Genomic DNA, 14,997 nt, shown 5'->3' with positions numbered 1-14,997 from the left:
TTTAAGTTCAAGGACAAGTTACTGGGGAAAAGGGTTTCTATTTTTGTTTCCACAGAAAATGAAAAGATGTGGATTCCTTCCAGACTAATGTGGTTTGATCAAGCTAGACCACCTGAAACAGAATACCAGGTGATCCTACATTCAAAACAGCTGGACAAAGCAGCCTTACAGACTACAGCCAGAATTTCTGAATCTTCTTCAAATCCCCCATGGCAGCGCCCTTTACCAGCAGGAAGTAGTTTGGAAAGAACGAAGCCCAAATTCCCAAATACTGTCTATAAATGTTTGTTTTCATTTAAATGGACTTGGTTATATAAAATAAATAAAAAATAACCTGTATGGAATTCTCAAAGAAAATTGATAGAAATATTTTTAAGCTGGTTCTTGGAAATTCATAGCCTTTCATGATGGCCATTCCAATCATAACTACTTGAGTGACATCACAGTTCCTTACATTATTTCCATTTCCTAGGTGTAGACTGTTGTGCACAAAGATATTGATGGTGTTAAGAATGATAGGAAGGGGAAATAGACTAGAGCTTCTGAGTAAATTGGGAGTGTGAGGGGCAGGGGGAAGGTGAGAGGGGAGGCAGTAGGGGAGTGGGGGGAAATGTATAGCTCAATTAAAAAATGGCAAAAACAAAGACAGAATGAAATATTCTGTGAGATCATTTAATAATTGTTTGACAAGAGTTTTTGCATGTGGACATGTCCCAGGAGGTTATGCCAACTACCTTAGTTCTAATAAGCTCATGTTTTCATCTGGTTGGATTCTGGTCCTTTCTCTCTAGCTTACAATCAAATTTTCCCTACCAATAGGTATTCCTTCCTCAGAGCCATGCCAACTGGACCAGCAAGGATGGTGTCCTTCAGGAACAGATGGCCCTGCAGCCAGGCCCAGGGACTTTCTTATCTGGCTATCTTAGTCCTTGTGAGACTCAGATCTATAGAGCTGATTAATAGCCCTACAATGATTATCAGTTTATAGGATAACTCACACTAAGTCTTTGAGAACAACTTTTTTTTCTGATTAAACATTAAAGAAAATAATAGCCATAACTACAATAAACAAGAATGGTGGGGGCAACATGATGGGCAGTGCCATCATGTGAAGGCAACAATAGGCGGCTAAGGCAAAGGGTCTGACCACGTCTGTAGACCTGGGAAGACTCTCAACACCCTTGGGTGACTTCCTTCTCAGCCTGCACCCACCCCGGTGGGGTAGGTCCCCAGCTGGTGTCCTAGCCTCCAGGGACTTACTTGTGTTGATCTTCTGCAGTGAGATGTGCTTTTCCAGTTGTCTTCGAAGCTTTACCTCAGCACCATACTTGCCCAGAGTGCCATTGTCAGCCAGGATGAAGTGAGTATGGGAATTGTTGAGCACGGAGAGCTTGCTCAGAGGGTTAGACATGGTCTGGTAGACTCTTGTGACCTAACAAAATGCACGATGCCAATCAAAGCTTAAGGGCTTGGTTATTAAGAGTCACAGGGCACTCAAACACTTTGTACACATACTACATGTAAACATAGTCTCATTTCTCTACTGTGCACACCATAGGCCATTTTATCAATCATGTATTACTAAGGCTAAGAGAAACTTGTTTGCTCTATCAGTGGTTTTCAACCTTCCTAATGCTGCAACCCTTTAAATATACTTCCTTCTGTTATGTTGATCCCCAACCATAATTTTTTCATTGCTACTTTATAACTGTAATTTTGTTACTATTATGAATCATAATGTAAATATATGACATGTAAGGTGTATTTTCATTGTTAGAAATTGATTGGAAGGGTGGCAGCTCATAGGTGAGAACCATTGCCTTAGATAATGGTAACCCAATAATTGAACACTTATTTACTGCAGAGAATTTAAAACTGTCAGTAACACAAAATCTTGAGTGTACATTAGTGTCTCTGTGTGCCTCTATGTGTGTATGTGTGATGTATTACATAAATATATGTGTGTGTGGTGTATATACATAAATATGTGTGGTGTGTGTGTGCATGTGTCTGTGTGTGTGTGTGTGAGAGAGAGAGAGAGAGAGAGAGAGAGAGAGAGAGAGAGAGGCAGAAAGAGGAGGTCAATCTGAACATCTTCCTCAAGTTGCTCTCCACCTTATTTTTTAAGACAAGGTCTCTCATTAAACATGGAGCCCATGGACTAGCTAGACTGACTGACAGTGATCCCCCAGGACCCCAACTTCATTTGCAGCTCTGCAGTTACAGTCACAGGCTATCATACCTATATAAATGTCGTGGATCTAAACTCAAGTCCTCATGCTTGTTCAGCATGCACTTTACCCACTCACTGAGATGCCTCTCCAAGCACACATTTTATTCCAACTTTATTTTTAATTGGAGCAGCTATAAACAGCCTTGGATGTTCTTCAAGAGATAGTGACTAAACTACCTATAGTAGTATATCCATATCACAGAATACCGTTCAACAGTAGGAAGAAACACATGACAATCTGAGTGTCCTGAGAATTACATAGGCTGGAAAAACCCACCCCTCTAAGACTGCATATTATGTGATACCACATTCTGAAAATAATAACAACAACAAAAATAGAGGTGTGTAACACATTAGTGATTGTCAGTGTTAAAGACGAAGTAATGATGGGCAGAAATTAGTATAGGTATTTAAGGAAACGAGGGCTTCCTTGGGTCGATGGCTATGTTCTGTATCTTGATAGTGTCAATGTCAACATCTTGATTGTACCATCATTTTGCAAGAAGCTCCCACCAGAAGAATGAGTGAGGGGTGCTCTCTGGTATTGCTTGTGACAATGTGTGACTGTCAGTGTCTGTAGAGAGAACTTACATCTTTGCCAACCAGGTCTTCCTTGTTCTCCACCATGCCCCATGGAGCAATTCCTATAGCACAGAGCCGGCCTCTGGACTTGGAGGAGTGGTCTTTCAAGGCATCCCCCACATGGCTGACGATACCTGTGAGCCGCCATATGCCACATTTCAGGCCCTTTTATGTTACATCACATTACCACTGATTACCACAAACTTCAGAGGTGCCTGCTCTGAGCCTTCATGATCCCTGTGGGGCAGGAGTGACCTGTCCTCTTCATAAAGAGAAAACAATCACAAGTCTATTATCATTATAACCATTGGTCCTGTGGTAACTCCTGGAGTATGGAAATAAGAGCAGAGCCCAAAACAGCTGGGCAAGCATTTCTTCTGCAGATTTCTATGACCCAAAGCTGGAAGTCACTGGGATCTCATTGGTAGTCCTTGGCTCCATTCTGCTAACAGCAGGAGACAGATCACCAGACATGTTCCTTAACTCATATATGTTTCACTTTACTGTCTCACAAAGTATGGAGACAATGCCTATTGACTCATGGAAAATGACTCTTGTCCGTGGCTATGCTTAGGCAATGGCACAGTACTGTCACTGTCATGCCCACTGAGGTTTAGACCTCAAATGTCCCCCGAAGCCCTATGTTAGGTGCTTGGTATCCAGCTGGGCACTGTTGGGAGGTGGTGGAAACTATAAGAGAAAGTACCCAGCATGTGGTTATGGGTCACTGGGGTGTGCCCTCTTAGTCACCTCTATTTTGCTTCACTACACACTCCCACCACGAGGCACTGCCACAGGTGCAAGGCAATGTGGCCAATTGATCATAGGCTGAAACCTCTACCAGTGTGACCCAGAGTAAACCTTTTCCATTTATAAACTGATTATCTCAGGTATCTCTTAAGCGATGGAAAGCCACCTAACAAAATTACGCTTATACTGTTTAAATAAATCAGTCACCACAACAGTAAAACCCTGCTGAATAAAGGTTTCACGCTTGTTACAGTTGGGATCAGGATTCCATGTGTCTCGTCTCCTGGCCCTCTGCAACCTCAGTTGAGTTCCAGATGTGTAGATTCACAGCAAGGACAGGGCCCCTCTTACCAGTGCTCACACCCCCAGTGAAGATCCAGGCCCCCGTGGTCATCGCAGCCTTGATTAGGCCTTTCCCAAAAACCTGCTTCAGCTTGGGCTGCATCTCAAAGCTCTGCAGGCCTCCATGCACGGATATCAAAAGCTTGGGGAGTTCCAGCTGCCAATCCTTCACCATGAGATGGAGCAAGGCATCTGGCTTGGTGTCGTAGGAAACACGGATATACTGCGAAAGAAGTCACGGCGCTCAGTGCCTCCTCTTGGTTCTGCTCCTCCTGTCAGAGGGGAGCAAGGCTACCACACACCTCCAGGCCCTGTGTGACCTGGGCCCTCTGCAGGAAGTGACTAAAGGGAACTTGAGGGAAAGACAGCCAGATTTAGCAAGTGCCATGTGCTATGACCCACATGTTTGTGTCACCATGACAGCAGCATGCTAACACTCTATCCCAGTGCAGTAGTGGTAAGGAGTAGATACAGAGGCCCATTGGTGTTTACTCCTTTGTCTTATATATGAACATGCAGCAAGAATATGTCATTTATTAAGCAGGGTCGAAACTAGATGAACTAGAATCCTGATTGTAGGCTTCTTAGCCTCAAACTGTGCATAGTACATTTCTGTTTACAAATTTCTCCATCTTAAGCGTTGTAGTGTCCACTGCCCAGGCTAATATGCCTGACTAAATTTGAATTTTTGAAAGGTTTAAAACAAATATTTTAAATAATTTAGCACAGGATCTTTACTAAATGCAACACATCACATAAGAATTGGTATAGAACTGTAGTTAAAAATTATGTCTTCTTTTTTCAAACATTCAAACATAATTGAGTCATATTTTGCTTGAATACTTAACCTTGAAAGAACCAACTCCAAGTTAGAACAATGATCCAGGATGTTAGGCAATGTTATTGTTGAGTGAGTAGGAAAGGTTCATGGGCCCATGTCTGGGCTAGCCTTCTCCTCAGGGTGAAAAAGACATTAGTGGTCAGGGATCATAGTCCCTTTATGTTTCCTTTTTGTGTCTATTGCTAACATGAAGGGTGCCATCCCAGAAATTCTTGTGTATTTGGAACATAACTGAATTTTAAATGAGTAGTAATGCTGGACCAATGAAATGAATCAGCAGCACGGGGTTACAGCCCCTCCCTCTCTGCAGGGCCTGCCGAAAGGGAGCTAGCATTCCCTCTATAGAACACTGTGAGGGGCAGTTTCCCTCCTCTTGCTGACCAAAAAGAGAAGGTTCAGGGAAGCTGACTTCAGAGGAGAATGCTTGTAGAGACTTTACATACATGAAGGAGGGTGGCAACCAACCCCCCTCTCCCATTACCATTACTGTTTTAAAGAACTTTCTTATCACTGGGTGTGCTGGTTTTGTTTGTTTGTTTGTTTGTTTGGTTGGTTGGTTGGCTTTGTTTTGTCAACTCCACAGAACCAAGGTCACCTGGGAAGGGGAAACTTGAACTGAAAAAGTCCTTTGATCAGACTGTCCTGTGGGCAAGCCTGTGGGGATTTTCTTGATTAATGATGGATGTTTGAGGGCCCAGCTTGCTGTGGGTGGTGCCACCCCTGGGCAGGTGGTCCTGGGGTGTATAAGAAAGCAGACTAAGGCTGGGTGGTAGTGGCGGACACCTTTAATCCCAGCACTCAGGAGGCATAGGCAGGAGGATTTCTGTGGGTTCGAGGTCAGCCCGGTCTAAAAAGCTACACAGAAAAACCCTATCTCCGAAAAACAAAACAAAGCAGACTAAGCAAGCCATGAGGAGCAGGCCAGTAAGCAGCACCCCTCCATGGTCTCTGCTTCAGTTCCCGCCTCACATACCTGTCCTGAGTTCCCTCAGTGAGTGACAAAATGTTACCAGGAAACAAGATGAAATAAACCCTTTCCTCATTTCTTTTGGTCACACTGTTTATCATAGCAAGGAAAGCAAATGAGAGCAAGGCGGGATGGGGGTAAGGGCAGGTGGGCAATGGGGAGTCATGCAAGGTTGAGCTAGGATGTGCTTTGTTGTTTAGAGCTTGGGGAAAGTAATGCGCTATGAAGATGTAAGCCTGAGGAAGACCTAGGTCTCTGCATCCTAGGGACCAGGAGACAGGGTCTGGCGAAGGCTGGGTCCCTGTACACAGTGCCAATCACCCCTCTTACCATGGCTTTATTGGAGTAGCCCCCACCCTGGAACTCGAGAATCCCATAGGAGTCTGTTGGGTAGCTCTGGGTGTGTTTGCTGACCGACCATTTCCCGGGCTGCGTGTCCACCTGCTTGCTCTCCTCAATGGTTGTGCTGGGAGCCCCGCTCGGCAGTGGGGGGATGTGCTGGTTAATGAGCTGACCACAGCAACACCTGAAAGAGCAAAGCGGTCTATTCTGCAGCAATTCTCCCTCCCCTCCCACTGGTGAGTACAAACTAGCCTGCATGGACAAGCTGGTCCAGCCAGGGCCACAAGAACATCTCAGTCAACAGCTTCATCAAGAACAGAAGCGATCACCATCGTTTGTTCCTTTTCCCAAAAAGCAACACATCACCACTTACTTATATACCAGTCTGTTTACAACACACTGGATGGCTGTTCCTTCTTACTGAATGTGTGGTCATCTTTCTGCTGTCTTGAGGACATTAACAGGAGCTGGGCTCTCTGAACACTGCTGAACATTTTGTGACAAAATAACAACCATAAGCTGGGAGCAGACACGTAGCCCTCTGGAATCTCATGGTGCTGCAGGGTTCTTCTGTTTTTTTAGCAAAACCCTTTTTCCTGCCCAAGTAGCACAGAAGGTTGAATTATCCTGTCCGGAACAGTCCTGTGTTGGGCTGTCACTGCCATGGCTTTGCAGATCTTGATTTTCAGTGTCTCTCCATAGCTCAGCCAACCTCTGTCCCACACTCCTAGACTCCCCTGAGCATGTGCCTTGGTCTTTCCACATATGCCCAGGGTTTTCTTGGTCACTGTCATGGTTGGCTGCTAACATAGTTCATGCCTGAATCACCAAAGCTGGAGAATGCCAGTGGGAAGAGCAGCAGGGGCTCAGAGTGATGTCTTGGTTCAGATGGAAGTGTTCTCCTCCCCTTCAGTTCCTTTGTCAGTGTTAGGACCTGATACTTGGGGTTTCTTCCTTTCTCTCTTACTCCATCTGCTTTTCTGTCTTCTCTCCCTCCTCTCTCTTTTCCATTCCCATTTCCCTTTTCTCTTTTCCTTTCCCCTTCCCCTCCCCTTCTGCCTCCCCCCTCGATCCATCTTCTCCCTCCCTCCTTCCTTCTGCTCTCCTCCCCCATCCCCACTCACACCCCCAGCTGTTTTCACTGTTCTGGGTTCTTACAAAAGTTCATGTGCATTTCAGAACTTGATTGGCAACTTCTGTAACAAAGCCACTGGAGTGGGGTAATGTTATTATGACTTCTGTGCTGTCATGGGTGGGTGGGGGCAAGGAGGTATTGTGGGGGATTTGTTGGTATAGTTGCTCCCAGACCACCAGTAGAGACAGACCTCAGTTTGGAGGGTGGAGTCCACATTCAGCTGGCAGGAGTGGACCGTGTAGGGACACACAGGAGGAACAAAGGGGGGCCCAAAGAGATGAGAATAGCCTTTTCCACCAGGGAAGGTAGAGAAGAGGGTGAGGTGACCTTTTCTCCATCGCTCTGTGGATCTTTCAAGTTTACTCCCGAATATCTGACACCTGAGATTTATTTTTAATAAAACAGTAAAAGGTGCCACAGTAAGGGGGAAAGGCTTAGTTCACAGTTTCCGTTCATTGTGGCAAGGAGGAGAAGGAACAGACAGGTCACCACCCCTCAGTGGCCAGGACATAGAGAGGGAAGGCCTGTGTTAGAAGTCCCCTTTCTCCCTCTTGCTGTAACAGGGCCTTGGCCTTGGGAATAGTCTTTCCCACATTCAGGGCAGACCTTCCTCCCTTAGATATCCCTTTCTGGAACCACCCTTACAGACACCCGAAGTGTGGGCCACTGATGTGGGTGTTTCTTAATCTAATCAAGTTGACATCAAGATTAGCTGTCATTAGGGTTAAGTTGAATGTCTGTCATTTTTCAAGCATTGCCATTTTCTTAAGCAAGGATGTTTCCAAATTGCTTAGAGCTTAATTCATCCCTTTCATTAATGCCTCAGTTTGGGAATCTGTTTTTCTGGGTTCTTGCAACTAGTTGGCAGAGTGCCCACGACATGTTTTGGGTAGAGCTTATGGAGAATTTGGGTTGATTCTTCTGGAGAGAGGCTATCTAGGCCTGGGTTCATTCTAGTTACTAATAACGTAATGACCAATGGGGAGATTTTAGATCACAGGCTCTAATGGTAACAATTACTTAATGCAAGTGTGTTTCCACTGGGTGTTTCTCCCCTGAGCTGGCTTGCAGAGTTTGTACTTTCCTGGGAATTTGCTAAATTATCTAATTTATTGTACAAATCACACTATTTCTTCATAATAATTTCTGTTTAAAACTGTCACTCTCATCTCTGCCAGTTCAGTATTAGCTCTTCAGTCCTCATCAATCTGGCTGTTTGAGTCACAGATTTTTGTTCTTCTCCAAGAACAGCTTCTGACTTTTGCCACTGAAGTCCCTCCAGTCTGCAACATGGGCCACACAGGGCTCTCATTCTTCTTGCAACATGGCTGGCTGTCTTCCTTCCTCAGCTCTTATTTTTCTGGTGGATGGTTAGGTTGTCTATTTAGAAGTTTTCTTCTTTCCTAATCCAGGCACACATGGGCACAAATCTCCTTCTCGGCTATGTTAGTGCATCCCCTTGGTTTGGTGTGTCCTATCTTTACTCTCATTTGTCTTGGAGTACTTTATTCCCCTTCTGATGTCAACTTTGACCAATTGTTATTGAGGAGTATCTTCACTTGGCGAGGTACCACATTTTTTTCATCTGCTATTGACTTTTAATTTTATTTAATCATGGTTCAGGACTATGCTTTGACTTGTTTGAGAATACTGAGGCGTATGTCACAGGTTGGCCTATGGTATGTCTTGGAAATGATCATATATACTTGAAAAGATTGAGTTGGTCACATGTTACGTAGATAAGGTTGTTCTGATCTTTCCCAATGATATAAGTTCCTTTCATATAAATAAATTAAGAAGTTGGACTGCAGACATCTCAGAAGATACCCTGAGACTGTCTAAGACTGGGAGAGAGCCCAGGGAAGAGCTGCAAAGAGAAATCCTCTGCCAGGGCACTTGCCTGTCAACAGAGGAGCTTATTAGCCCCATGACTTTTTATTAATGGCTTCCGTGGGGACAAATTCTGGCATGTCCTCACCTCTTCTCCCTTCTCAACAGACATTAGAAGAGTAGTTGCTGAGACATGCTGGACAAGCCCTGACTCAGATAATGCCTCCACAATAGCATTCGACATACCTGTTTGGGTCTTTTGTACTGGGAATTACAAAGATGCATTCTCTCTTGCAAAACGTTTTCTCTATCCAAGCTTTCTGACCCTGGAATAGAAAGGAATGAAAATTAGATTCCATAAGCCATCACCAGGGGTTCATGAAAAAAAAAAATCACATGACTTGCCTAACAACCCAAGTTTAATCCCTGGAACCCACGTGTAAGGAGAGAACAGACTTCTGCAAGTTGCCCTCTGCTCTGCCCATGTACACAAGAGTATATGCGCACAATCAATCAATGTAATTAAAAAACTAACATGCCTTTAATAGGAAGTTTCCTTTTCCCTGCGTGTGTGTGTGGAGGGGATGTCTGTGTGTATGTGTCTATGTGTCTGTGGTGTGTGTGTGTGTGTGTGTGTGTGTGTGTGTGTGTGTGTATGTGTGAGTCTTTCTAGTAATGCTGTGGATCAAACCTAATTGTCTCACCCAAGGCTGAGCTATGGTCTTGGCTTTGCCTATGGTATCTAGCAGTTGCATGTGTTTAATGATTTGGTGTTATATAAGAGAGGTGGCCTGTAAACATGTGTTTCTGTTTCCCACTTGCTGAACTTAGTTCACTGACATCCACTTGCTGAAGATATTCTTTGTGCAAGGTTCTGTGCTGGGTGATGCGGAGACTTTCCAAGGAAGAGAAGTGGAGGTCAAGTATCCTTTACTGTCTAAAAATAGCAGGAGATGGCTGAGAAAACACAAGAAGAGGTGGGGCAGCATCAGGCTGCATCCAGGCCACAAGGATTGAGAGAACTTCCTATGGTGGCTTCTTTTATGAAGAAGGCCGAGGCCCAGCCACCTTTGTTCAAATTACATTGCCCTCAGACACCACGAACATGCTCACACAGAAGAGAAGGCTCAGGGCAGTGAAGTGATTGGCCTGCCTCAAGAAAGGACCAAGAGGAGTCAGCAGATCCCTCTGGGAGTAGGTGCTAGGAGGACCCTGTCTGGGCTGGTTGGAGGAGAGTTACCTGTGTGTGTGTGTGTGTGTGTGTGCTGTATTTGTATTTGTGGGATGTATTTATGCCAGTGTATGTATGTGAACAACTTGACCACTGTGTATGAGTGTGTGTGCCTATTGATACATGATCAGTGCCTGTGTGCATAGGTATATATGTATTGGGTGTGTGTTTGTGTGTGGGAATGTGTTGTGGTGGGAATATATGGGCATTTTGTGGTTTGTATATCTGTGTGTTATGTGTAACATATGTAGTATGTGTGTGCTGTATATGTGGAATGTGCATGGCGTGTGTGTTGTGGTGTCTCTAGGGTGGTAATAGGCGGTTTACAGATATTTGCTCAGCATGAGAAACTTAAGTAACATCTTAGAGAAATGGCAGACAGAACCTTCTTACCATGGCTGCTTTCCCACAGTCTCTATTTGGGAGCATAATAGTGTTACCTGAGACTATGGTGTGACCCTGGTATCTAGAGGGACAGGCCTCAGTGGAGCCTTGATGTCCTCCTCCCCATATCTGCCACTGATATTGATCTAGTGACTCCATGTCTCTTTAAAGTTGCCTCCCAGGACAGTTGCCATGACAACACAGATTCCCAGAATACCTCTCAAGTCAGTTCATGCCAAGGGTCTGGTACCCACCTGTTGCTTCACAAGAGCCCTGCCCAGCCCAGAGACATACAAGGACTACTGTATTCCTTTCAAAGAAGTGTTTCTGGGCACACCCAAGTCCACTGATCACCATGTCTTATTAAATAATGACATGAGTGTAATTAAAAACCTTCTCTAGGGACCTTCAAAAGTCGATGCCACATGCCTCACCCTTCAAATGACCATGTGATTATGGCGTGTGCGTTCATTAGCTTTTATTCTTAACTTGACACAACCTAGATTCACGTGGGATGAGAGTGAAAATTGCTCAGATCAGACTGGCTTGTGGGCATGCCTGTGGGGGCATTCTCTTGGTTTCTAATTGATGTAAGAGGACCTAGTCCACTATGGGAAGTATTATACCTAGGTCCTAGGCTGTATGAGGAAGGTAACTGATAGAAAACGGTGAGCAAGCCAGTCAGCAGTTTATTCCTCCATGGGGTCCTGTTATTTCTGTTCTGACTTCCATTAATGATAGAATGACCTAACAGTGTGAGCCAAATAAGCCTCCCCTCCCCCAAGGTTTTATCACAACAGAAAAGGAATCCTGTGTGTGTGTGTGTGTGTGTGTGTGTGTATTTAAGTGCACACGTATGCACACACGTATGCACACACTGGGGATCAATCAGTCCCAAAGCCTTGCATATGTTAGGCAAACACTCAATCACTGAGCTAAAGTCCCAGGCATAAATATTTGGTGGCTGCCTGATGATGGTTCTAAACTTGTGTACTACAACCACTTCGACAAACTTCTTTCTCCAAAAAAACCAAAAATATTTACATTATGACTCATAACAGTAAACAAAATTATATTTGCAAAGTAGCAACAAAAATAATTTTATGGTTGGGGATCAGCACAACATGAGGAACTGTATTGAAGGATCACAGCATTAGGAAGGTTGAGGATCACTGGGTCCCTAACTGTGTTGTTGGCCTTGGAAACTGGTGCTTTTGTGCTCTTGGCAGAAATGCTTCAGTTCAGAGGATGAAACACAGGACACTGAGTAGAAGCTTCATCCAGCCCAAACATAAGGAGCAGAATGTTAGAGTCCAGCTCAACTCAACAGCAAAGCAGACATCCACTGAGAAAGAAGGCATCTTTTCCCCCTTGTACATTATTTCTCACCTCCCAGAGAAGTTCACACCACATACTCACATTTGATTATGAAAGCAAGTAACAAGTGCTTAGGCCACAGAAGCTAGGATACATGTCACCTAAACAAACCCTAAACTCCTACGATTACTTTTTCAAAGGAATGCTAAAAGATCAGTTCTGATGAAATTCTCTATGTGATCTGTGAATGAACAAGTCTATGGCTATGAACAAGTTATGAATAATGAGAGTTGGCCTCTCACTATTGGAGGAAGCAGGGCAAATATGGGAAATGGGGGAAGAATTGAACGAACTAGACCCAACTGAGATTATCAGTGTGGAGTAATAGTCTGTGATATGTAGGGTTTCCTGAGAATTGATGGCTCATCTTTGCATACACACATGGGGACATGAGACATACATGTATACATCCATAAGATTTTGGTGTATATGTTATGTTACATGCTATATGTTGCTTAACAGTGCAAACTTCCTCAAGACCTAGAGCTTAATAAATAACTATGGTCTAGCATGTGGGATCTAGGAAGTGGATGTGTGTAAGTCAGATTCTGCTCATTTGAAGTCAGTCACTCAGTTCACTTCTCTCAGAGGTTACAAAACAATGACCCCAGGAGGCAGGAACCAGTGACATCACATACCTACCACACAACAATTCCATCTGTGTATCCCTTGAAAGGGCCTAACAGCAGCAACATTCACACAGCCATAGATACACCCAGTGTTCAGATAATAGTTTTTAAGTTCCGGCCTTCACAAAACCAGGGTTCCTTTAGAAACAAAGTCAGGGCTGCAGCCTGTAACTCCATGAGCCAGAAAGTAAGGAAGTATTGGCTTCTACCCTACAAATGTGTCAGAAGAACACAGACACCAGACTGGAGGACTCCCATTGGCTTTAACTGAGTGTGAAAATAAGTGGTCACAACAAAGAATGTAACCGTTGGCTTGAATATATACACATGAATCCACATCTGTATAGATGTACACACTAGGTAAGTACATGGGGGTTGGGAGAGGTGTGTCTTTCAGTAGAGGTATCTAATACTTGGAAGCAGATGGAACCTGAAAACCAGACTGGGGGACAGACATCCTGCTTGTCACCAGCCCACACCCTCCAAAAATGTCCAGCCAATGGGAAGTGAGGGCAGATGAGGATCAAAGCTTGAACAGACAGGATTGTGCCTTGCCCAGGCCCTGCCTTCACAGCCCCCAGAAGTCCCACCATATACACCACCCCCTCCTGTTCTCAGCCCTGCTCCATAAACCAGGACTTCTTAAATCTTTTTCTACTCAAAACTCTTCATGTGAGAAATTTTTACCGAGTCCCCAGAAGTTAGTATATAAAGCATGTATGTAAAACATTTATTAATAATAAATAATAAATGCATTTAAAATAACTTTGATTAATATTATGCTATAATAACTCTTTGATGTTATAATATGTAACTGTACTGTTTGTTGAAGATTGAAGCAATCTTGCACACTAATCAGACAAATGTGCTTCTTTACTTTGCCATAAAGAATTAAGTCTTTGCTGAATATTTGATGCTGCATGGTTCAGATCATCTTTAACACCTTTCAGAATTGATTGATGTTTTAATATTATAATTGTCAGTGTTGAGAATGCTGTTTCACATAAATGCACAGTATAGGATATGTCAGGACCATCGCAGAAATTGTTGGAAATCTTATCCCAATCCCAAGCCAAAACTCATTCAATGACATTTTAGAATAAAGCTCAAGTCCACAAATCAAATAGCAATCTTTAAAATCAATGTTCTAACACATCCTAAGCTTTGCTAATTTGGTACTTACATGATGAGAAGTGACTAGAAAAATATTACACATCTTTGCTTTCTGTAACTAAATCATTATGCTTCTGTAAGAGCATAGCAGTTAGCAAAAGCAATGGGCCTTAGAGCCCGGAGTCCATGGTCTGAGCCTAGATGTTTCTGAGGTGATGGCTTGATGCCTGACTAGTGCAGAGCTCACATCTGGGCAGTATGCTCAGGACCCAGGTTCTATGTAGCTAAGTCATACCACACCCATGAGCATCGCCAGAGACCAGTTGGATTCATCGTGTGTTTGACTTTGAGTTGATTTCTGATCATCCCAGTTCAGACACCTCTTGCTGCAGCCAGTGTTTCCGGACCTCCACCCTGTCACCCTGTGGGTATGGTGGCTTACACGGCATTCAGAAGGCTGATGCAGAATTGTCAGGAGTTTGAACAAGCAACACTCTCTGAAAAACAAAGCAAGGGTCTGGATTGGTTGCTTCTTGGTTAAGAGTACCAGCTACTCTTCCAGAAGACCAAGAGATTCTTCTCCCAGAACTCACATGGCAGCTCATGGCCACCTGTAACTCTAGTTTCAGAGGTACATCACCCTCTTCTGACCTATTTGGGCACTGGGCACTTACACAGTGCACAGATAGACACCCGGGCAAAATACCCATACCCATAAAATGATAAATAAAAGACCAAAGCCATGGCCAGATTGTGTCCCTCCTGTTGCTTTCAGGAACACTGGAGTAAGAAAGGCAAAGAGAGAATCATGGCTCCTGTCTGCACCTCCAGTACTGTAGGAAGGTGTGTGGAGGCAGGTAGATCCTGGGAACTCCCTGGCTGGCCAGCCTAGCTGAAACTGTGAGCTTCCAGTTCAGTGAGAGACCCTTGCTCAAGGCAGCATGGTAGAGAACATGGGGAAGTCATAGGGTGTCCTGCTCTGGCATTCACACTCACGTGATCACACAAAGTGGAAAAAGAAGCTGGGCCAGCATTTAGGTCTGTGTTTGTGTCACCCCAGGCAGCAGAGAGATGGATAGCAGTGTCAGTGTGATTCTCTTTCCTTCTATGCCCATGCAATGCATCTGTGATAACCCCTTCTGTGGGGTGTCAGCTTTCCTTTTACCCTCTAGTCTATGAAAAGGTGGGTTTTCCTGAGTCTTCAATACCTGCCATTGTTTGTGGACATAGTCAAGTACAGC

General features: G+C 44.2%; 1 protein-coding gene across 1 annotated transcript in view; it reads right to left on the bottom strand.

The window, feature by feature from the left end:
• Nucleotides 1–14,997, bottom strand: part of Trpm1 (transient receptor potential cation channel subfamily M member 1) — a 114,645-nt gene that overhangs the window by 56,958 nt on the left and 42,690 nt on the right. The window contains exons 2-6 of the mRNA XM_051206478.1: nucleotides 9,269–9,348; nucleotides 6,046–6,241; nucleotides 3,917–4,130; nucleotides 2,825–2,949; nucleotides 1,261–1,432 (exon numbers count right to left, since the gene is read on the bottom strand). Coding sequence (XP_051062435.1) covers nucleotides 1,261–1,432; nucleotides 2,825–2,949; nucleotides 3,917–4,130; nucleotides 6,046–6,241; nucleotides 9,269–9,348 — 787 coding nt within the window. The remainder of the gene's footprint in view (nucleotides 1–1,260; nucleotides 1,433–2,824; nucleotides 2,950–3,916; nucleotides 4,131–6,045; nucleotides 6,242–9,268; nucleotides 9,349–14,997) is intronic.

This window comes from Phodopus roborovskii, unplaced genomic scaffold (genome assembly GCF_943737965.1).
Source record: "Phodopus roborovskii unplaced genomic scaffold, PHOROB, whole genome shotgun sequence".
NCBI lineage: Eukaryota > Metazoa > Chordata > Mammalia > Rodentia > Cricetidae > Phodopus > Phodopus roborovskii.
Note: the sequence above shows the minus strand (reverse complement) of the source record. Positions and strands in the feature narration are given on the sequence as shown.